The 24,317-nt window shown below is 34.0% G+C and overlaps 1 protein-coding gene across 1 annotated transcript; it reads left to right on the top strand.

The window, feature by feature from the left end:
* The first annotated feature begins 3,365 nt into the window (after positions 1 to 3,365).
* LOC110670535 (14 kDa zinc-binding protein) lies at positions 3,366 to 24,014 on the top strand. The gene is made up of 6 exons (XM_021832618.2): positions 3,366 to 3,556; positions 3,648 to 3,749; positions 10,383 to 10,469; positions 11,421 to 11,568; positions 23,565 to 23,682; positions 23,770 to 24,014. The coding sequence occupies exons 1-6, from the start codon at positions 3,405 to 3,407 to the stop codon at positions 23,835 to 23,837; spliced, it is 675 nt and encodes a 224-aa protein (XP_021688310.2). The 5' UTR covers positions 3,366 to 3,404; the 3' UTR covers positions 23,838 to 24,014.
* Positions 24,015 to 24,317: the final 303 nt, after the last annotated feature.

Here is a 24,317-nt window from a genome sequence, read left to right as displayed (position 1 = left end):
ACCAAATCCGGATTAGTGACTTGAAAGCCTGAAAATTGACCATTTGAGCAGTAGTTAGTGTTTTGACCATTACTTACTCAAAACAGGTCTAATTGACTTGAAATTTTTACCATGAATAGTTTAGACATATATCTACAATTCTTATGAAGACACCAAAGCCCAAAAATGGCCAGAACCAAGTCAAATAGCTTGCACAAGTTTAGGTACCAAAACCGGCCGAACCAAAAGTGACCTAAAAATGACCTAAGCCTACCATTTTAGTGCATTCTGTCAAGCATTGGTAAATTGACCATATCTTGGTCTATACAACTCAGAATGACATGAAATTTTGCCCACCGTGCAATAAGACATAGACCTACAAGTTTTAGTTTGGATCGGAACCCAAAAATCAAGGGAACTAGGTCGTCCGGCTAGGTCAAAATAGTACACCGAAATTCGATAAATTGCAATAAAATGCAATACACTTGGAAATGAAATTGGTAACATATACCAACACTAAAGGGCTATAAAATGTGACATATTGATAACATTAGAATTGACTCACTTAGAGTGCATCAAGGGTCAACATTATAGGTTGACTAATGAAATGAATTGAAGGGAATAGTACCAAGAAAATTTAAATATTGGATTCTATTGTTAGAAACAAATTCATTGAGTACTAAAACACTTTAAATTGTGTGGTTCAGTTGAAAAGGATATTGAGAAGCATAAGGAACACTGAGTCAGGGCCAAGAGGCATTTATCAGAGGTTTGTGCACAATACTTTTTGTATTCATTGCTTTTACCAGAAAATTTATTTACAGAAATGAGTTATGAATAATTTTTTATTGTTTTGGCTTTGGAAATTTTATTAGAAATTATTGTGTTGCCTACTTTGCAAATGGAAATTTTGAGATAAAATATGATTTATAGTTTGTATGAAGTATTTAAATATTAGATTTGGAATTATTTTGATTCACACTTAGTATGACAATATTACTATGTTCCTCCTCCATTTATGGGATGAGTGTGATTATATTCCTCCCTTTTTGACTTGCCAGTCTGAGGTGAGTGTGGATGAGTTCTCATTATCTAGCTAGCTTTCTCCCTCATTGATTTCGATTATTGGGGTGAGTGTGCCTTGTCGTGATGTACACATGGCATGTTCGGAAAAATTTGTGTCATGGCTTAAATTGTGTTATTGATTGGCAAAACTGTATTACTCAGTTATTTAATCAAATTGTGTTATTGATTGGCAATACTGTGTTATTAAATTGTTTGATTGAATTTGTGTTATATGAGCTTTGAAAAATTGTGAATTGTCTGAATTGTAAAAGTTTTATATGCAGCATTTTAAATTGTTATTGTGCACCACTGAGTAAATTTTACTCAGCGATAGCTTTTTCATTGCTGTCGCAGGTAGACAGACGGATAGAGCAGTAGAGTAGGCTGCTTGTACCACATTTTGACATTTCGCTTGGTATATCGAGTATACCATATTATATAGTTTTTGTTGTAATGTATGTGCACTGTATGTATATATTGTACTTGGTCTTGAGCAGTTGTAAACTAAAATTGTAAACTATTTTGGCCTATAAAAGTATTGTGATAAATTTATCTTATCTCAACTTTTGGAAACACTGGAAAATTGATTGTTGAACTGAGTTGATAATGTTGAGAAATTTATTGTGTTGAACAAATTATTGGAGTTTGGAATTGAGGAATTATATATTTAAAGTGCTTGTTACAGGTTTTTGAAGAATTGTTTTATTCAAAACACAGATGGCACTCTGCCAAAATTTTTACAGAAATTGTTAATACTTCAAACGTGTTATTTAGTTTCACTTCAGTTAAAAAAAAAAAATTTTCTAACACCTGTCAATAGTGCTCACCACTATAAAAAGAAGTAAGAAAAGTTTTAAAATCCCTTGTAGTGTATTTAATGGGTTATCAGTGGACGAAGTTGGTAATTCATTAAGTATACTACGGGATCATGTTATGCCTTACGGAGGGGTAGGGTGTGACAGGCACCGGTCACTGGAACAGTGAAATATACCAGGCTATGCAAATAGTGGCGTTATAGACCCAGCTAGAGCTTGCTCATTTAAGCACAGAATCGAGTAGAGCTCTCCCGTTTGAGCTTATAACCGGATAGCCCATCCATCCGAGCCCAAAAATAGATAGAGTTTGCCCATCTGATCTAAAAAACCGATACCTAAAGAGACCGAGCTCTGAGAACGTTCTGACCCATTTTGAAGAGATGGGACAAAATAAGAGAGATCGACAAAATAAGAAAGATCATTACTGTCTTTGAGTTCAGGACAAATAAAGACTGCTCCACTGACCATGCTACTGATAATGCATAATTCCCAATATAATCTAAGAGTGATTATCGTTACAACTTAAATAGAGAATCGACGAAGATCTGACCAAGATTTCATACAAATTACCATATAAACAAAGTAAAACTACAGAAACAGGTATGCAAATAAAACTCTCACTTCTATTATACTAAATACTTAGTTCATAACCTGATTACTAACTTGAGTGTCATAGTGGTTGACAACCACCATCAGCCCTCACCTGTTCTTTGATTTTCAGGAGCCTTTTAATCCGGTCAAATCTAGTATCCAGAAAATTCACGAAAACATCAATTTCTATAATTTCAAAAAAAAAAAACGTAAATAACTTAATTATTATATAATTAAGTTTAAGTCTAATTTTTCTTTTCCGTCTTATGTGAAAAAGAATTGTGTTGCTTCTTTTATATATATATATATATATATATATATATATATATATATATATATATATATATATATATATATATATATATTTAATTTCAAAGTTAAAAAAAATAGTCATTTTCTATACTTTATTCAATGTGATTAAATAATATATAATAACTATTAGCTCTGTCTGTTTCACGAAAAATAACTTGTATTTTTCATGAAAATATTAAATTAATAATATTTATTTATTTGATGTATGTCTATTTGTTCACATTTTAATAAGATTTTTAAAGTTTAGAAAACAAAAAATAACTTCCTTTCTAAAAAATAGAAGTCATTTTCCTTAAAAATAACTTAATTTTCTTTTGATCAAGAATATATTTTCAATTGACTAATTTTTCTGAGTGCTTTTAAATATCAAAAAATATAAAAAATATTTTTCAAAAATATATTTTTCGTGAAACAAACGAAGCCTACTAAAATTTATTCAATTATTTTTTTTTATTTTTTTCTTAATTAAGAGATCACAATACAATTTTTCATAATTTTTTTATAAAAAAATATTTTGGAACTATTGGTACAAAACCAAATCATTAAAAATAAAATCGAATTCGAAATATTATTTAAACTTAGACCGAATCCAGAACTAAAATCGGTTTGAACCGCGGCTAAAACCTATCTAATTCCAGTTTAATGCTCCCCAGCTCTGAACTGCCGATTCCGACCGGTGGCCAGCGTACCATTAGCCCATATTATATAGAGAAGAGCTCTTTCCAGTTGTTCTCTGTCAAAAAAAAAAAAAAAAAAGAGGCCATGGCTGCAGTTAGTGCTTTCACTCTTCTCCGGTACTCTTTCCCTTCATTCCTTCCCTCTGCATAAGATGTTTGAACTTAAATTGTGAGGCAATATTTGGCTATTATTTGTGTTTGTAAGCAGGAATCGTGGAATTAGTACAAGGGCATTCTCAAATGTGAAATCTTCCCCAAGACCCATCTCTTATATCAACTACAAATTCCTTCTTTCTATTCAGTCTCGCAGGTATTCTCATTCCTCCTCCCTTAAAATCCCTTTTCTTTTTCTCTTTCAGATTTTTGTACAAATAATCTAATCCATTAGAAGTAGAATACACCAAATAGTGGCAAGCAGTTATGGCTGGTTTTGAATGTTGGGATACATTTATTCAATAAAATATGTCAGGCAGCTCTTGTTTTGATAGATTATGAGCAATCATCCAAGCTAGTAGATGTTCCATTTTAGCTTTTAGATTACCGCAATATCTGTGACCCAAATTGGCTTTTTTTTAAATAAATTTTTTTTTAATCATAGTTATGGAATACTCCAAACTGAGAAATTTGGGGATTAGAGAATTGGGATTTTGGATTGTTTCTGCTACTGTCATTCTTTTTCCTTATCCAAATAGAATTTGAAAGTCTAAAGTTCCATATGAAGTAAGGGGTTCATTTCGTTTGCAAATGTCAAAAGAATTAATATTAGTGACTTATTAGATATTACCAAAGTTTTTTCTCTTTACTATATGTGTTACCTAGTGTAAGGGTAGTGAGTCTCATTTTTATCTATTTATTACACTTCCCTTTTTAACATAGCAGGAGGTAAAGGTTTTGTGGATTATGTTACTATGCAATTTTTGCTCTAATTTGAAGTATTTGGTCAGAGAGAAAAGTTGGCTCCTAAGGATTCATTTATTTCAAGGAAAATAATTTGTCTAAGAAAATGGAAAGCATTTTCTGTGAAAATAACTTATTTTGGTTTGTTTGGTTGTAATGCTGAACAGCAAAGGGAAATTATTTTCTGGTGTTTTGAATGCACTGGAAAATGTTAATGTTATTTCAATTTATAATATTATAAAAATGTTTGAACTATAAGAACTTAATTGTCTAATATTAATTGTTGAATATGAGAAAAGAAAAGGTAATTTGTGGCAGCCATCATCACCTATCGCCAGTGGTGTCAAATTGTCAATGGTCATTGATCGTAACCATGATGGTTGCCGATGGCACCCGTGGTGGTGGATAAACTAATGTTTAAGTGTTTATGTAATGCATTTATGAAAGTATTTTTCACATTTCAGTGACTGTCATAGATCAAAAGCGGAAGCCATTTTCCTTGAAAATAGCTTTGTTTTCCATTTGACTAAGAAAATATTTTCTATTGATAAGTTTTCTTCAGTAGAAAAATGTGGGAAACTTTTTGCAAGAAAATATTTTTTGTGAAACAAAGCCTTAAAGAATCAAAATTTCTTCTGCAATGGTTATGGGAGACATTAGTTTTTCAAGGCTCTTTATTAGTTCTGTTTGATTTGATGCAGATTGAGTTTCAAATAAAGCTGCCTGAATAGCAAAAAATTATTCACATAGCCGACCCCAACTAATTTTGGGATTTAGGCTTAGTAGTAGTAGTAGTAGTAGTAGTAGTAGTTATTGTTGTTGTTTGTAAGTTCTGTTTCAAGGAGTAGTACTAGTAAAGTAGTGTCTTTAATTCATATTAGTTAAACATGACTGGAGTGTTAGGGTTGCATTTTTTATGTACTTTCTGATATTCGGAGGAGAATATATTATCTTCCAATTGATGTTTCTCTCTTCTTTTCCTCATTTAATAAAAATCTTCTTTTATCTATTAGTGGTTGAATTGTGCTTTATAATAACCTTATTGTATACTTAAGATAAGTCCTAAATTCAACTATTTAACCATATCAAGTCGTGGCTTTATATTGTAGTCGTGGCCGCGGTTGTAAGTAATGGAAATGAGCTATGATAGCCGTAACGTTCCACGCAAATTTTTTGGAAAAATTGCAAAATTCATAAAATGAATAAATATTTAGTATATAATTAAAGCTAAGGTATACAACTAAATAATAAACATAAATACATCAAATAAAGACATTAAATACATCACTCTTATAAATCATTAGTATTTTTCAATTCAAAATCAAAATAACTAAGTGTATAATAAATAACTAACCTTATTACCATCAAAATTAGTGTCTAGGAAGTTACTATTTAATTTATGAAAATTAATTTCAATTTCATGATTTTTTATTTTTCTCAAATTTTATAACGCAAGTAATAAATTACAAAATAGATTTATTTTATTTTTTTAAAAAATTACAGCTTTTTTACACTTACCTATAACCATTACCGACTTATTTGTGCATTAACTAATCATTTAATTTAAAATTTAGGTTTTAAACTTACTATTTGCTTGATGAAAATTAATTTTAAGAGTTAATTTCATGATTATTTATTTATTTGTTAAATTTTATCTTGCTAAAGCCTAAATTTATACTTAACAAATATTATTAAATGCTAAAACTTTCTTTGATAACATTTTCTAATTATTTATGTATTTACCTAAAAATGATTCCAAACTTAACTCAACTCAACTCAACTCAACTAATCCTTTATCCAAAAAATTTGGGTTCGATTATATGGATTCGCTTTCTCTACTCTAAATGATTTTGGGTTAAATCCTCAGAAATGTGTAATGCTTCTAGGTCATGTTGTACTACTCTCCTCCAAGTCAATTTAGCTCTACCCCTTTTTTTCTTTCTATCCTCTAACCTAATGTGCTCTACTTGTCTAACTGGAGCCTCCGTATGTCTACGCTTCACATGACCAAACCACCTCAATCTCCCTTCTCTCAACTTATCTTCAATTGGCACCACTCCTACCTTTTCTCTAATACTCTCATTACGGACTTTATCTAGTCTAGTATGGCCACTCATCCACCTTAACATTCTCATCTCTGCAACTCTTATCTTAGACGCATACGACTCTTTCAGTGCCCAACACTCACTACCATATAATATAGCCAGTCGTATGGCTGTATGGTAAAATTTTCCTTTCAACTTATTAGGAATCTTACGATCACATAAAACTCCCGTGGCACGTCTCCACTTCAACCATCCGGCTTTAATCCTATGACTAACATCCTCCTCACATCCCCCATCTACTTGAAGGACTAAGACTAGATATTTAAAGTGACTACTTTGGGACAGTACTACTCCATTCAAACTAACTCATTCCCTATCACCAGTTTGGTCTTCATTGAACTTATAATGCATGTATTCTGTCTTCGTTTTACTTAACTTAAAACCCTTTGACTTTAGAGTATTTTTCTAAAGTTCTAGCTTTCTATTGACTCCTTTTCGTGTCTCATCTATTAGAACAATATCATCTGCAAACAACATGCATCAAGGAATACTCTCTTGTATATGTTTCGTCAATTCATCTAAAACTAATGTAAAAAGGTAAGGGCTTATGGCTGATCCTTGGTGTAATCCAATTGAGATCGAAAAATCTCGTGTCCCCTCCCACTGTGCGCACAATAGTAGTTGCTCCTTCATACATATCTTTCAACACTTGTATGTATCTAATAGATACCATCTTTTGTTCTAACACATTTCATAAGACATCTCTTGGAACACTATCATAAGCCTTCTCCAAATCAATAAAAACCATGTGTAGATATTTCTTCACATCTCTATATTTCTCCATCAAGCTTCTAATGAGAAAGATCGCTTCCAGAGTTGAACGACCGGGCATGAAACTAAATTGATTGAGAGAGATAATAGTATCATGACGTAGTAGATGCTCCATAACTTTCTCCCACAACTTTCTCCCACAACTTCATAGTATGGCTCATGAGTTTAATTCCCCTATAGTTTGAGCAACTCTGTATGTCTCCCTTATTTTTAAAAATAGGTACTGAAATACTCTTCCTCTATTTATCAGGCATTTTTTTTGAGTTTAGAATCTTATTAAATAATTTAGTTAACCATGCCACTCCTATATCTCCCAAACACTTCCATACTTCAATCGGTATTTCATTGGGTCCATAGGCTTTACTCACTTTTATTCTCTTAAGTGCGTCCTTTACTTCTAAAGATCTAATCCTTCTAGTATAATTCACATTCTTTTCTATTGTTCTATAATCTATATTCACGCTATTACCATTTTGACTATTATTAAAGAGATCATTAAAATAATTTCTCCATCTTTCTTTAATGTCCTCATCTTTCACAAACATTTTTCCTTCTTTATCCTTAATGCACCTAACTTGATTAAGATCTTGACATTTCTTTTCTCTCATCCTTGCTAATCTATAAATATCTTTCTCCCTTTCTTTAGTTTCAAGTTTCTCATATAACTTTTCAAAGGCCTGTGCTCTTGCTTGACTAACTGCCTTTTTTGCCTCTTTCTTTGCTATATTGTACTGTTCATATGTCTCATTATTATCACATTTAAGTAATTTCTTATACCATTCCCTTTTTCTCTTTACTGCCTTTTGTACTTCCTCATTCCACCACCATCTCTCTTTTGAGGGTGGTCCATGTCCTTTAGACTCTCCAAGTACTTTTCTAGCTATTCTCTAATCTTTGATGCCATCTGTATCCACATATCATTAGCCTCCATATCCAGCTTCCATACTTCAGACTCGAGAAGCTTATTTTTGAACTTCACTTGCTTTACTCTTTTGAACTCCTACCACTTTGTTCGAGCTACACTATTTCTTTTGATCTTACTTGAATTGTTACTAAATTTAACATTCAAGACCACCAACCGATGTTGACTTGTTAAAGCCTCTCATGGAATGTGCAATCCTTGCATAGAGCTCTATTTGTCTTCCTGGTTAAGAGAAAGTCGATTTGGCTTTTATGTTGCCCACTTTTGAAAGTCACTAAATGTGACTTTCTTTTTATAAAGTAGGTATTTGCTAGTATTAGGTGGTATGCGATAGCAAAATCCAGGATGCTTTTTCCCTCCTCATTTCGACTGTCAAAACCAAAACCTCTATGAACATTCTCATACCCTTGTTTATCACTTCCTACATGTCCATTCAAATCTTCACCAATGAAAACATTCTCTTCATTTGGTATGCTTTGCATTAAATCATCCATATCTTTCCAAAACCTTTGTTTACTCTCACTGTCTAGTCCTATTTGTGGGGCATAAGCACTAACTATATTTATTGTTTTTCCTTCTAGTACTAGCTTTATTAGTATAATTCTATCTCCTACTCTTTTCACAGCTATTACTGCGTCTTTCAATGTCCTGTCTATGATTATGCCAACTCCGTTCTTGTTTCTCTCCTTTTCAGTAAACCACAGTTTGTACCCTGAGTTACCCACTTCCTTACTTTTCTCTCCTACCCATTTAGTCTCCTGAATGCAAGTAATATTCACCATTCTCCTTTCCAAGGTATCCACAAGCTCCATTAATTTTCCTTTAAGTGATCCAACATTCCAAGTATCAACCCTGATCCTCCTCCTATCCTGCTCCTTCCTAATTGGTTTCCTTCTATGATTTCTTCTATTATTTTCTATGTCTATCTTGTGTTCTGTTCCACTATTTGTCCTATGGACTAACTTATTTACTCACACCCGTCCATGATGTGGGAACCCTTGCTCACTTAACACCAAACCCGGGCGCTGGCATGACATGTCGCTTTCAGTGAACGCCCTACATCCTTGCATATTTTTCACTACACCCGGGCTCCGATGTAGCGCGTCGTTAGTAGAGGACGCCCCAACGTTTATATCATTTGAATCCATATCATAAAGGTGTGACAAAATTTTTATACTGGTTGTCACCTACCGCAACCCTCCTCCTTTATCCGGGCTTGGGACCAGCTAAGCGCAAATTACTTAGGCGGAGTTCTAAAAATGATTCCAAAAATAGCTAAAAATTAGGCCAAAAAAAAAAAACTCACTCTTTGCTCTCCTTTACTTCAAAATCACCTTGTCTATTTGATGATCTATGCTCTTGAGCTCAAAATTTTGTGGACCAATGAAGGATTTCACTTGAATTGATTGTGGAGAAAACTAAGAGAAAGTTGAGAGAAAATGGCTTAGTTGACTAGAGAGAAAATGATGAGGTGCTAAAATGAATGAGCCAAGATAGTTTTCTGCCCAAAAAAGTTTCCCTTTGCTGCGTTCGACGTGAAAGATGTAAAATTAGTCAAAGATTATCAATTGCAAAAATAACAGCAATTACGATTGTTACTTAACGGCTGTTACCTTTAAATAACGGCCATAATGGCTTTTATAGTTACAATTTTAAAAATTTGTTAAATAATGCTGGTAACAATAATGGTTAGCTAAAATCCCTTTAAATTACAGCTGTTACATAACATAATGGTTATTATTTAAATCCATGTATCAAGCCTTCTCTCTTCTACTATTATCATATTCATCCATCTGTTATGTTAGAATTCCATAACTTGTTGGCAAAGACTCGTACTCAGGATCTTTTTTTGTTTAATGTGCATCAACCCACTATTTAGTGAAATAACTATAGCTTATGAAGTGCAATTCTGCTGAAATTCACGCGAATTTTATATTATGAGAAGGGGCTTATTAAAGCAAATAATTTTGTTGATTTATAGCCATAAAATTGCAGAGGCATGTTTTTTACAAGCAACTTTCACTTAATACAGGTGACTGGAATGATGCCCTGACAATGCACAAGACATTATATCTTCCTAGTGAGATGTTGTTTATTATCCCAAACCATGTAAAAAAAATCTTTAATGTTTTTAGCTTACGCTTGCAAAAGCTTTGTGGTTTTGATTCAACATCTTAGTTCGAAAGAAGCCACATTAATTGCTATCTTGAATGTTTCCTGATGTTGATGACTTGTGATGTTATTTTAGGTCTCTGTTTCGCACTACTGTGATTAATGATGAAGAGGCATCTGCCCAAGAAGCTGCAGCCAGTGCTGAGAGTGGAGCTCCAACCATGTATCATTACTTGCAACATTGTTACCCTGGTTTAATCTCATATGTTTTAAGCCAGTAAAAATTGTTTAAGAACATTTTATGGTGAATTTTTTGGATTTTGACCTATTAGAAATTCAGTGACCCTGCTAAGATCACAAGTTCTTGAAAATTCTCAACTATGAGAAACTTGTAAGTTCTCATTAAGACCCTTCTCAATTTAAACTTTAAACTAGGCAATAATAACTTGTAAAAATGATTCAAAATATTAACAAATTTGCTTCCTCGAAAACAATCAATAAATTTGCTGTTATTTGAAGTGTGCACATTTTCTTTGACTTTGACAAAAACCTTTGTTTGCATTGCATTAGTAGAATCGACCTGTAGAGAAAAGAAGAATTACTTCCTTGTGATGTGTTAAATATGGGATGATGATTTAAACATAAAAAAAAAAAAAAAACTAAGTGCTTTTTGAGAGAAAGCTTTGGCTGCCAGGTAGAACACGTTGTTTGTGGATGGAGATATCAAGAAACTCATTTTATTTTTAAAAGCAAAGAGAGCTTCAAATAAGAATGAAATATCAGCAAAAAGTTTGGTACTTTAGTTTCTTAGGAATCTGTTATATTAAGTATCTTTCTTTATCTCAAAAACCTCCTTAAACATGCGAATTGAAATTTCTGTAATTTTTTAGCTTCTTTTGAGTGGATTGTGACTTTTGAGCTGCCTTCATATTGTTGACCAGTCTCCCCTTTTCTCCTTCCCCAAATAAATTTCCTTAGGCTCTGTCTTTCCTTGGCTTCTACTTCTCTCTCTTTCTCTGGATTTTGCATTAGAGCTAATGTAGAAGATGAACTGAAAGGCATCTTTTGTAATATTATGGTTTGATGATCGATTTTATGTGATTATTGTGCACTTTTCTTGTGGAATTAAGATTTCCCCTCTAATCCTTTATTTATATTTTTTGCCTCTCTGTAGTTTTGACAAGATCATAGCAAAGGAAATACCTTCGTCCATTGTATATGAGGATGACAGAGTCCTTGCTTTTCGGGATGTTAATCCTCAGGCTCCTGTTCATGTTTTAGTCGTTCCAAAGTTCAGGGATGGATTGACACAACTTGGGAAGGTTGGTTTACTTGTATTTGTTTTATTTTGTGCGTATATATACATTATTTGTGCTGTCTTTAGATGGATACAATGCAATTTCGTTTTTAAGATTTGCAGTATCAGTCATTTGGAACCTATAAGTTCTTTTTATATGACTGCGCTCCCTATAGGAATATAATTCCTTTTTTTTTTTTTTCATGGTAGCTTATTTGCATCCTATTTTTGGAACTAGGTGAGATTTCATATGGAATAGTAAAAACTAGTAAATATATATAAAAAAAAAAACTTCATTTCTATCACAAATCAACAGAATTAATAACTTTGAACTTTCTGTGTGGAACTTCCTTTTGCTTAGGAGGGCATACATTTGCTTTTCGATTAGCTAAAGCCTTTATGAACCTACTATTCCTTGTTCAATAGTCTGCCAGTGAACTATTCCACAATTTGTGAAATCTCAAATGATGTAGAACAAGGTTGAGCAATGCGCCTGCAAAAGCTTTTAAGGGGAAAATTTTCTAGCAGTTGATGAGTCTTAGGGTTTGATTTCAAAGAACCAGTGAGTTTTTGGTTAGGAAGTTGAATTAGAGCTTATTAGAATGAGAAAAAAAAAGGGAGAGAGAATTGGTGGTTGCTTGGAGGTCCTGTGAATAGTAACTTAGGTCACCCTAACAAGAACCTCTTCAAGGAAAGAAAATGAAAAGAACAAGAGAAAGAGGACGGAGACACTTAGCAGCATACAGGCCTTTCAAATCAAATCAATTGCCTATAAATCCATTATAAAAACCTTGAAAATAACTAGGTTACCTAAATACTTCTATAAAATAATTTCCTTTTCCAACTAGGGCTATGACCTAAATGGGAAAAATTCATAGTGCAAACTAAATAAGAAAATTCCTGATGAAAATAAAAATTCCTTTGTCCATTCTTTCTTCTTTATTATTTTCCCTTCTCTTTCCCCCCTAAAATTCACTTATTGTTGATGACAATAATTTATGGCTTCTATTGCTTCATTAGATGTTCTTCTAGAATTTGTCTTGGCATTTTGGTGTGTAACAACAACAACAACCAACTCTTAATCCCAAACTAGTTGGGGTTGGCGATATGGATTCTTTTTTGTCACTCAACTTTATTAGATACCAAGTTCACATCAATATCTTGTGTCAATTATACCAAAATTTGTATATTTCTTCACTAGCAACTGAAAGTTCAGTCTTCTTCACTGGAGTTGTGACGCGGTGCTGTTGGGCCAAACTAGGACGTCCAGCAAGGGCACTTTGAGCAGAGACTAGTACACGAGCAGGGCTTGTAGTCTACTGCCACAAGGGATAGCTACGCTTTTCTTTTTGAAATTCTGCCTCCGGTAGCTCTAGATCAACTTGGACTTCCTATTTAGCAAGCAAGCAACAACAATAGTTTTTTTAGAATTAATTAAAGGGCTTTCCTATTATAGTTATTAAAGGCTCAAGGCGCACTAAGGCCTCTGAGAGCCCAGGCGGAAGGCGCAAGACGCAAGCACGTGCCTAAGTGAGGCAATGCGCAAAAATAAAAAAAAAATTCATTAAAAATAAATTATATAATAAATTTATTAAAAATAAACTCCACAAAAATTTAATTAGTAAAATATAAATTATATATAAAAATAAATGTAATATGTTATTCATTTTATTACTTATTTTTTTCCTTATTGCATTAGCACTATTGTTAATTAAACTAAACATATTAGTGAAAATTATCATTAAATTATATTATATTAATTTTAATTTTCAATCAAATATAATATTAAAATAATAATTTTAATTTTTATTATATATTTAATTTAATAATATCTTACTAAACGTAACTTACAATAATTTAAATTGAATTTTATAAATTTATTATGAATAATTATTTATTGAATATAAAAATAATTTATATTTAATATTCAATTATGAAAAATAGAATTAAAAGGGGTACATGCAAAAAAAAATTAATAAAATAAATTAGCTTTAAATTAAGTTAGCCCAGTAAGTATAAAATGAATTAGCTCTAAATTAAGTTAGCTCAGTAACTATAAAATAAATTAGCTCTAAAGTAAGTTAGCCCAGTAACTATTAGCCCAATAACCATCAATCCATTACCACCTTCAACCCATCACCATCATAAGCCTTAGTACACATTACAGTTCCAACTAAAAGACCAACACTTCATTGAGAGCAAAGAGGCAATCCAACTATGTAATTTCTTCTTCTTCTTCTTTTTCTTCTTTCTTTGGTTGTTCTTTGCAATTGGTGGGTTGACCTCACTGGGCCAAGCTCCTTGGTGCGCCTAACGGCGCCTCGGTGCACCTCAATGAGGTTGTGTGCCTTTGCTATTCTGAGATGCCTGGTGCGCCTTGCGCCTCAGGCTCGCCTTTAATAGCATTGTTTCCTATTCTATTTAGGACTTATTAATGTTTTCCTATTCAAACTAAGATTAGTTTAATATGCTATTTTAACTATACTTTCCTAATGTATTTAGAATTAGTTAAACTTCCTATTTAATAGAGATATTTTCCTATTGGGTTTAGAGTCTAGAAACTTTATAAATATTTATTTACATATAATTTCATTTCAGATTTTGATCAATAAAATTTATGCAGAGAATCTCTCTATTTTCACTCTTAGGGATGTTTGGTATAAGGTTAACAAGGGGAAATTGTCACCCTTGTAACTTTTAATCCCTCATTAATATCATTTGGATACTTAAAGAGATTAGGTTAACTTTTCACCACATTAATATTTATACCTTCTTGAGGGGTTAAATGTTAACTTAAGGGTGCCTAAGTTAATAATTACGCTCTTTAAAGGTTAAAACTTATAAGAGTAACATTTAACCCTTGATTTTTTAAGTTTCTATCAAACACATCCTTAGTGTGAGTGTATGTGTTCTTTGTAAGCTTCACGCCGTGTTGGGTGGTATTTGAGCAGGGTGAAGATGGCTAACCTTGATGGGAGTGATGATGACAATGGTTTTGCGACAGTGATCGAGGAACTAGATTTCTTTACCATAGAGACGAAACATTGCAACGATGGGAGCGATGTCTAAAGTTCAGATTTGAGCATATCGAGAGATGTTTCTATGAAATTGTAAATTGTCTTGGTGCTTTGGGAACTAAAATAAATGAGGATCAGTATAATGATAGAAGGCCAAAGATGGTGCAACTCATAGTAACCATATCAACAGACCTTTTCTTACACGTAGGCAATATGTCTATGATGATGATTCGAAGGATGAAGATGACTATGAACCAATTTGGTTCAATAGGCATCAGTGGTATAGTGGTGATAGGAGAAGAGGCGTCGATGTAGAACAAATAAAGAACGAGGATCAACCCTTCAGAAAGAGAACTAATTCTCATAAATCATGTTAATCTCAAATAAATGTCATAACAAAATTTGCAAAATGATGAGAACAAGTTGGCCTATATATGGTGTTTGTATAACCCTAATTATTTAATTGGGAATTAAAGATTCAAATCTATTTAAGAATTAAGAATCCCAATTTAATTAGGAGCCCTAATCCAATTAGGGATACACAATCATAAAATCCCTAAAATTCTTATTTCTATATTTTTTCTTGAAGTACTAAAATCTCTAGGATTACAATGTGTCATTCCCCTTTGGTTGAAAAGAACTTGACTTTGTAGAGTTAACTTGCAAATAAGCATCCAAGAGAGAAGGATCTAAAGTCTGAAATTCCTATTGTGTGATCTAAGTAGCATCAGAATTAGTACGACATTGCAACTTGACAAGAATCTACGAAATCCACCTTGTGAGGAAGTAACGAACTCATCATCAAGCACAATGCCAATTATATCTTTAGACTAAGGAAGTGATGTTAATTTTGGCACAAGCTGACTTGCAAAAGTACTAGAAGGCAAAATAGAGGCTTAAAGGTGCCTCGATAAGGTGATAAATCCCCCATATTGAAAACCGGACTAATATTCATATCATTAGGTAAGTCAAGTAAATATGCATTAGATCCAAATTTTTGCAAAATAGAGAACTACCAAAATTGATGTAGAACAAATAAAGAACAAGGAACAATCCTTGAGAAAGAGAACTAATTATAAAAAATCATATTAATCTCAAATAAATGTCATAACAAAACTTGCAAAATAATGAGAACAACTAGGCCTATATATAGTGTTTGTATAACCCTAATTATCTAATTAGGAATTGAGGATCCCAATCTATTTAGATAATTAAGAATCCTAATTTAATTTGTAACCCTAATCCAATTAGGATACACAATCCTAAAATACCTAAAAATTCTTATTTCTATATTTTTTTCCTAAAGTACTTCTAAAATCTCTAGGAATACAATCTGCGTTAGGTGCATATGGGTACAAAGAAACGGAAAGCAAAGATTATCTATGGGGATCTTGACATAGAAGAATTTTTAGATTGGATCCCAATGGTAGATAGATTCTTCGACCATATGGAATGAAAACCAAGTCAAATTAGTGGCATATTGATTAAAGGGTGGTGCTTCTGCATAGTGGAGCGATTGCAATCTAGGAGAGCAAGAGATAGGAGGGGACCGGTTCGTATGTGATTCATCATAAAATACTTGTTGGAACAAAAATTTCTACCTATGGATTATGAGCATATTTTACTCTAGAAAAAATGATGTTGTCAGTTGGAGGTCCAACCAAAGCCCTTAGTGGTTGAAAAATAAGAAATCGAAAAACAAAGGGAGCTTCAAGTTTTAACAATGTAACTTGAAGTGGAGGAGCCTAGGTTTGAAGAATTGGAAACCGAAACTTTAATTGAATTTCCTTTTGCTATTATTGAAGATGAAGACTTTGAAGAAAGTGTCCTAGGGAACAATGAATATCATGCCATGGGGATTTTATTGGTAGTTGAGGCAAAACAATCCATGGAGACAATATTGGACATTTGAGAAATTCAAGTCAAGGAGATAATGAAAAATGAAGATATCTCATATGGTATAACGAAAGGGAAAGCAATGATTATCGATGGCAAATTGGTATTCCTAATTTCTATGGGGATCTTGACATAGAATAACTTTTAGATTGGATCATGACGGTAGATAGATTCTTCGACCATATGGAATGAAAAATAAGTCAAATTGGTGGCATATTGATTAAAGGGTGGTTCTTCTGCATAGGGGGGCGATTGCAATCTAGGAGAGCAAGAGAGGAGGGGACCGGTTTGTACGTGATTCATCATGAAATACTTGTTGGAACAAGAATTTCTGCCTCTGGATTATGAGCATATTCTATTCTAGAAAAAACAATGTTGTTAATGGGAGGTCCAACCAAAGCCCTTAGTGGTTGGAAAATGAGAAATCGTAGAACAAAGGGAGCTTCAAGATTCAACAATGCAACTTGAAGTGGAGGAGCTTAGGTTTGAAGAATTGGAACTCAAAACTTTAATTGAATTTCCTTTTGCTATTGTTGAAGATGAAGACTTTGAATAAAGTTTCCTAGGGAACAATGAATATCATATCATGGAGATTTTATTGGTAGCTGAGGAAAAACAATCCATGGAGACAATATTGGACATTGGAGAAATTCAAGTCAAGGAGATGATGAAAAATGAAGATCTCTCTCTCTCTCTCTTTGCCCTCTATTGTTTCTATTGACTTTGTTTGTCTAAGTGTTTTTGTGGAGACAAAGACTAGTAAAATTGATTAACTCAATCCTACTCAAGTCTTCATGGACTACCTCATCAAAGAAGGCTATATGGTGCACATTCCCAATAAAGATTTTCATTCTCTTCCACTTCAAAATTCAAGGATATATTTTAAGCGAGGGAGAATGATAAGGGAGTTATATTGGTTCGTTGCAACTCGAGGACAATTTTTTTTCAAGTAGGGGAGTATGACGTGGTGCTGTTGGGCCAAACTAGGACGTCCAGCGGGGGGTAGCACTTTGAGCACAGACCAGTACATGATTCCAAGGTGTGCAATAGTCCAGCAACATGCCTCAGGGCGTGTAGTCTACAGCCACAAGGGAGAGCTGCATTTTTCTTTGCAAAATTCTGCCTCCAGCAGTCCTAGTTCAACTTGGACTTTCAAGCAGCAGCAATAGTTGTTTTAGAATTAATGAAGGGGCTTTTTTATTCTAGTTAGGACTTATTAATGTTTTCTTACTCAAATTAGGATTACTTTAGGATAAATTTCAACAACTGTCATTGAACTTACATAGTTGTAACACTATAGTCTTTCAACTTTAAAATGTAACATAAAACTCTTAATTTTTAAATTTTGCTTAATAAAATTCCTTTGACTTCCAATTACTGATTTTCTAGTTAGATACTCATGTGAAAAGTTTTAGCGTGGCGCTTAGTCAGCTTTTCTCTCTCCGCTCTTATGCAAAGTGTAAAATTATTCTCTCTATACATGAAAAATTATTCTTTTTGTAGAGAGAAGAAGTATTCAATTTACACATAGCTTAAGAGAGAAGAAAAATGTTGACTAAGCGCTATGCTGGAACTGTTCAGGTCAGTCTCTAACCGGCAAACTGGTAGTTGGAGATTAAAGTGATTTTATTGCGCAAAATTTGAAAGTTGAGGGGGTTTTATATTACATTTTTAAGTTTGGGATAAAGGCTTAGTTGAGTTGAGTTAAGTACTGTTATGGAAAGTCAATCACTATGTTATGGAAAGTTAATCACTATATTATTTCTCTGTATATTTTGTATTCTGTATTCCTATTTAGGATTTCTTATTTAGGATTTCTTCCTAATTAGTAGAACACAATTATAGGAATCAATTGTATATATATACCCATGTACAGATTAATTGAAATCAATGAGAATCATCTCTTTCTACATGGTATCAGAGCAGGTCATCAATCTATGGTGACTATTTGTTCTCACTACCCAGCTCAGGAGAGACCTTAGCATGGCCAGGCGTTTCAACCCCGATCAACATCGCCGGCGTCTTCTCAACCCCTTCATTCCACCACTGTGTGCTGTTGCCTGATCCAGTATAACCATTAAAGGACTTCTGAGGTTTGGCTCTCAGATCCTATTTTGGTATTTGCTTGATTTGTGATTTTGGGTTATTTTGCTGCTATAAGCACTTTGGATTAGCGTTTCGGTTAGTTTTCTTTGTCTCAACAAATGGCAGACAATAAGAATGTTATTTCTGATGTGATTCCGGTGATGACTAAGATCACGGAACATAAACTTAATGGTTCGAATTACAGGTGGAGTAAGGTGTTAGGGTCTATTTGCGTAGCATTGATAAGGATGATCACCTTACTAAAGATCCACCCACTGATGATACACGACAAACTTGGCTAAGGGAGGATGCTCGGTTGTTTTTGCAGCTTCGGAACTCGATTCATAGTGAGGTAATTAGTTTAATTAATCACTGTGAATTTATTAAGGAATTGATGGATTACTTAGATTTTCTGTATTCTGGTAAAGGGAATATCTCCAGTATTTATGATGTTTGTGAGGCATTCTACCGTGCTGAGAAAGAGGATAAGTCTCTCACGGCTTATTTTATGGATTTTAAACGGGTATATGAGGAACTTAATGTATTGTTGCCTTTTAGTTCTGATGTGAAAGTTCAAGAGCCCAATGGGAGCAATCGGCTATTATGAGTTTTCTTGCAGGCCTTCCTTGAGTATGAGATCGCTAAATCTCGATCCTCTCCAGTTCTGAGATTTCCTCTTTGCATGAAACGTTCACACGGGTCCTTCATACAGAGAGTACTCAATCTTCACAGCCTGCCAGTAGTGCTCTTATTAGCCGTAATCCAAATGGACAACAGGGTAATAGAAGAGGAAGTAGAGGAGGAATTACAGGCAACATAAGCAATCAGCGTAATGGAGAGGCTAGTTCTAATCAGGACTCAAGAGGAGTCATTTGTTATTATTGCCATGAGCCTGGCCATACAAAATATAATTGTCCGCAACTTCAGAGAAAAAATCAGCGATCACAGATGGCAAATATGGCAGCAGAGAATTCTATGATCTTCCTCCGAGAAAACTATTTTGGTATCTGCAGAGGATTTTGCACAATTTTCCCAAGATCGTGCATCTCTAAAGCCTACGGTTCCTCTCACATCGCGATCACGAGTCGAGTAAATTCACTACATGCCTTGTGTCTTCTTCATCCAAATGGGTTATTGATTGCAGTGCATGCGGATCACATGAGTAATTCTAGTCTTCTATCCGCTACCTAATCTCACTTCCTCATCATTACTTTAGTGATGGTTCTACTTCTTGTGTCATGGGTTCTGAATCATGAGCCCGACTTCGTCAATTTCTTTATCTTCTGTTTTGTGTCTACCAAAATTCTCTTTTAATCTACTTTCTGTTAGTAAACTTACTCGTACCTTAAATTGTTCTGTTTCCTTTTTTTCCTGACCAGTGTTTGTTTCAGGATCTTACGACGAAGCAGATTATTGGTAGAGGACGTGAGTCAGGTGGTCTCTACATTCTGAAAAATCATGTACCGCGGTCGCTTGTTTGCTCCAGTACCTTAACACCTCTTGAAGCTCATTATAGATTGGGTCATCCTTCTTTGTCTACCATGAAGAAGCTGTCCTCAATTTCAGTCTTTATCAGTACTAGAATGTGAGTCGTGTCAGTTTGTAAAACATCATCGTTTGCCTTCTGTGTCTAGAGTCAATAAACGGGCTTCATCTCCTTTTGAGTTAGTTCATTCTGATGTTTGGGGTCCTTGTTCTGTTACATCTAAAATTGGATTTCGTTATTTTATTACTTTTGTTGATGATTACTCTCGTGTTACCTGGTTATATTTAATGAAGAATCGTTCTGAGTTGTTTTCTATCTTTTGTGCTTTTTGTAATGAAATCAAAACTCAATTTAATATTTCTGTGCGCATATTAAGAAATGACAATGCCAAAGAATACTTTTCAGCACAATTTCAGCCTTATATGACACACAATGGCATTCTTCATCAGTCTTTCTGTGTGGATACCCCATCCCAAAATGGCGTGGCCGAAAGAAAAAATCGTCATTTTCTTGAGGTAACTCGTGCTCTTCTTTTTCAGATGAAAGTACCTAAACACTTTTGGGCGGATGCAGTTTCTACGGCATGTTTTTTGATCAATCGTATGCCGTCTTTTGTCCTTAATGGGGATATTCCTTATACTACTTTGTTTCCTACAAAATCTTTGTTCCCTATTAAACCCCGTATTTTTGGTTGTACCTGTTTTGTGCGTGGTGTTCGTCCACAGGTTACTAAATTGGATCCAAAATCTCTCAAATGTGTCTTCCTTGGGTACTCCCGACTCCAAAAAGGGTACCGTTGTTTCTCTCATACTCTTAATCGTTATCTTGTTTCTGCAGATGTCACATTTTTTGAGTCCACTCCATTTTTTCCTCCATCATCTGTGTATGAGAGTCAGGGGGAGGAGGATGATCTCTTAATATATACTGTCCAACCAATGTCTAGTCCTCTCCCACAGCCTGTTCCTTCTGTCTCTAGACCTACTCGACCTCCCGTTGTTCATATTTATTCCAGGAGATTGGAGATTCCTGACTCAGATCCTCCACCAGCTACTTCGTTGGGAGATCCTGTACTTCATACTGATCATGATTCTGATCTAGACTTACCCATTGCTCTTCGTAAAGGTAAACGTTCATGTACTTACCCTATCTCTTCTTTTGTTTCTTATAATCAATTGTCTTCTTGTTCTCGGTGTTTTGTTACTTCTTTAGACTTTGTTCCTATCCCTAATACTGTTGATGAGGCACTGTCTCATCCTGGCTGGTGTGATGCTATGAAAGAGGAAATGGAGGCTTTAGATGCTAATGGTACATGGGAACTATTGCCTTTGCCCACTGGTAAGAAAGCTATTGGTTGCAAATGGGTATATACAGTAAAGGTAAATCCTGATGGTTCTGTGGCTAGGTTAAAAGCACGCCTTGTAGCAAAAGGATATGCTCAGATACATGGGGTTGATTACTCTGATACTTTTTCTCCTGTAGCTAAACTTACTTCTATTCGCTTGTTTATCTCTTTAGCAGCTACATATGATTGGCCCCTGCATCAATTGGATATCAAGAATGCTTTCCTTCATGGTGATCTTCAGGAGGAGGTGTATATGGAGCAACCACCTGGGTTTGTTGCTCAGGGGGAGTTGGGTAAAGTTTGTAGGTTTCGGAAGTCTCTTTATGGCTTGAAACAAAGTCCTAGGGCATGGTTTGGGAGATTTAGTGAAGCAGTACAGGAATTTGGTATGCAAAAGAGTAAGTGTGATCACTCAGTATTTTATAGGCAATCTGAGGCTGGTCTAATTCTCTTAGTAGTCTATGTGGATGACATTATCATCACTGGGAGTGACTCTGCAGGTATTTCATCTCTTAAAATTTTCCTCCAAACTCAGTTTCAGACCAGACTTGGGATTGTTAAAGTATTTCTTGGGTATCGAAGTTATGAGAAGTAAGAAGGGTATTTTCTTGCCTCAAAGAAAATATGTTCTCGATCTATTGACAGAGACAGGAAAATTAGGTGCTAAGCCTTGTAGCGCACCAATGACTCCAACTTTACAATTGTTAGCAGGGGATAGTGAGTTGTTTGAAGATCCAAAGAGATACAGGAGATTTGTAGGAAAATTGAACTACCTTACAGTCACTCGTCCTGACATTGCTTATGCCGTTAGTGTGGTAAGTCAGTTTATGTCTTCCCCAACTGTTGCCTCATTGGGAAGCCTTGGAACAAATCTTGTGTTATCTGAAGGGCGCTCCAGGAAGAGGTTTGCTATATGGTAATCATGGGCATTTGAATGTTGAATGTTTTTCAGATGCCGACTGGGCTGGATCTAAGGTTGACAGGAGGTCAACTACTGGATATTGTGTTTTTATTGGAGGAAATTTGGTGTCTTTGGAGAAGTAAGAAGCAGAGTGTAGTTTCTCGATCTAGTGCTGAATCCGAATACAGAGCCATGGCACAATCAGTATGTGAGGTAATGTGGATACTTCAATTACTAGATGAGACAGGTTTTAAGACCTCCCTGCCTGTGAAATTGTGGTGTGATAATCAAGCTGCTCTTCATATTGCTTCTAATCCGGCGTTTCATGAGCGGACCAAATATATTGAGATTGATTGTCATTTTATTCGTGAAAAGATTCAACAACAGATCATCTCAACAGGACACATCAAAACTGGAGAGCAGTTAGGAGATATTTTCACAAAAGCTCTGAATGGAGCTAGAATTGACTACATTTGTAACAAGTTGGGCATGATTAACATCTATGCTCCAACTTGAGGGGGAGTGTTATGGAAAGTCAATCACTATGTTATGGAAAGTTAATCACTATATTATTTCTCTGTATATTTTGTATTCTGTATTCCTATTTAGGATTTCTTATTTAGGATTTCTTCCTAATTAGTAGAACACAATTATAGGAATCAATTGTATATATATACCGATGTACAGATTAATTGAAATCAATGAGAATCATCTCTTTCTACAAGTACTTTAATTTCCTATTTTATCTATATTTTTCTAATGGATTTAGATTTATTTAATTTTCCTATTTAGTAGGGATATTCTCCTATTAGGTTTAGAGTCTAAAAACTCTATAAAATATCCTTATGTAATTTAAGTTTAGATTTTCATCAATAAAACTTATGTAGAGAATATCTCTTTATTTTCACTTAGTATGAATATATGTGTTCTTTGTAAGCTTCACGCTGTGTCAAGTTGCTTTATTGCATGTAATTGAACAAATATATTTGAAAATGTTTGTTTTGTTTCCCTTTCTTCTCCATGTTAAATATAGTCAACTTGAACATGTTCCAAATATCGCATTACATGCTGAATACTCTTTCATTCATTTTCTTTCAAAACAGTATAGTTTTTATTTTTTTATTTTTTTAATTTTTATATTATTATTTTTTTAACTATAAGTTGAAATGAGAGTCCTCTAATTTCAATTGAGTCATTATAAATGAGGCGTACCAGAAATTGGTGCTTTGGTGGGAACTTTGCTCAGCTTTGCAAAATCAGAATTCTTATAGATTGATATTTGCTTCCTTGTCAGGCTGAAAGAAGGCACAGGGAGATCCTAGGTGAACTTCTCTATGCTGCCAAAATAGTGGCTGAAAAAGAAGGCATCCTTGATGGCTTTCGTGTTGTTATCAACAACGGTCCCAGTGCTTGTAAGTATTAATCTTGTTTTTGCGATTTAATGTAATTTCCTGATAAATACTTGTGCTTACTCTCTCTCCCTCTCTCTTTCTCTGCAGGTCAATCTGTTTATCATCTGCACTTGCACGTCCTTGGGGGCAGGCAAATGAAATGGCCACCTGGTTAAAGATTTTTAAGCAAACTCGTTGAAGCCTGATTATATCATTTTCTCCTCTTTATTTTCTCTTTAAGCCTTCAATATTGTGAACAACTTACCAGTTTTAATGCATCTTTTTGAGCATTGTGACGAGATGGCACTATTCCTATAAGTTGTAGCCTGCACTAGCGGCTTTTCTCGAGTTTAGTTCTTTGGAGTTGCAATTTAGCTGTTATTTCTATGAGGCTTTTCTTGTTGTTTTCCGGGTTGCATTTTAAACTGTGGTTTATAAATGAAGTAACAATCTAATTTCTTTCTTGAATATATATATATATATATATATAGAGAGAGAGAGAGAGAGAGAGAGAGAGAGAGAGAGAGAGAGAGAGAGGAATTTTTTTTACTGTATCTTTCTACATTTTTAGTGGATTAATTAATATTAATATATATTTAAATTTAATTAAAAATTTAATATTTTATATAATTATTAATTATTACATTATATATATA

Source organism: Hevea brasiliensis, chromosome 11, assembly GCF_030052815.1.
Source record: "Hevea brasiliensis isolate MT/VB/25A 57/8 chromosome 11, ASM3005281v1, whole genome shotgun sequence".
Taxonomy (NCBI): domain Eukaryota; kingdom Viridiplantae; phylum Streptophyta; class Magnoliopsida; order Malpighiales; family Euphorbiaceae; genus Hevea; species Hevea brasiliensis.
This window is presented reverse-complemented; position numbering and strand designations above follow the sequence as displayed.

Coding starts and splice junctions, on each gene's coding strand:
- LOC110670535 (XM_021832618.2), top strand. CDS start 3,405: ATGCTCCCCAGCTCTGAACTGCCGATTCCGACCGGTGGCCAGCGTACC. Junction 3,557..3,647: donor AGTGCTTTCACTCTTCTCCG/GTACTCTTTCCC, acceptor GTTTGTAAGCAG/GAATCGTGGAATTAGTACAA. Junction 3,750..10,382: donor CTTTCTATTCAGTCTCGCAG/GTATTCTCATTC, acceptor ATGTTATTTTAG/GTCTCTGTTTCGCACTACTG.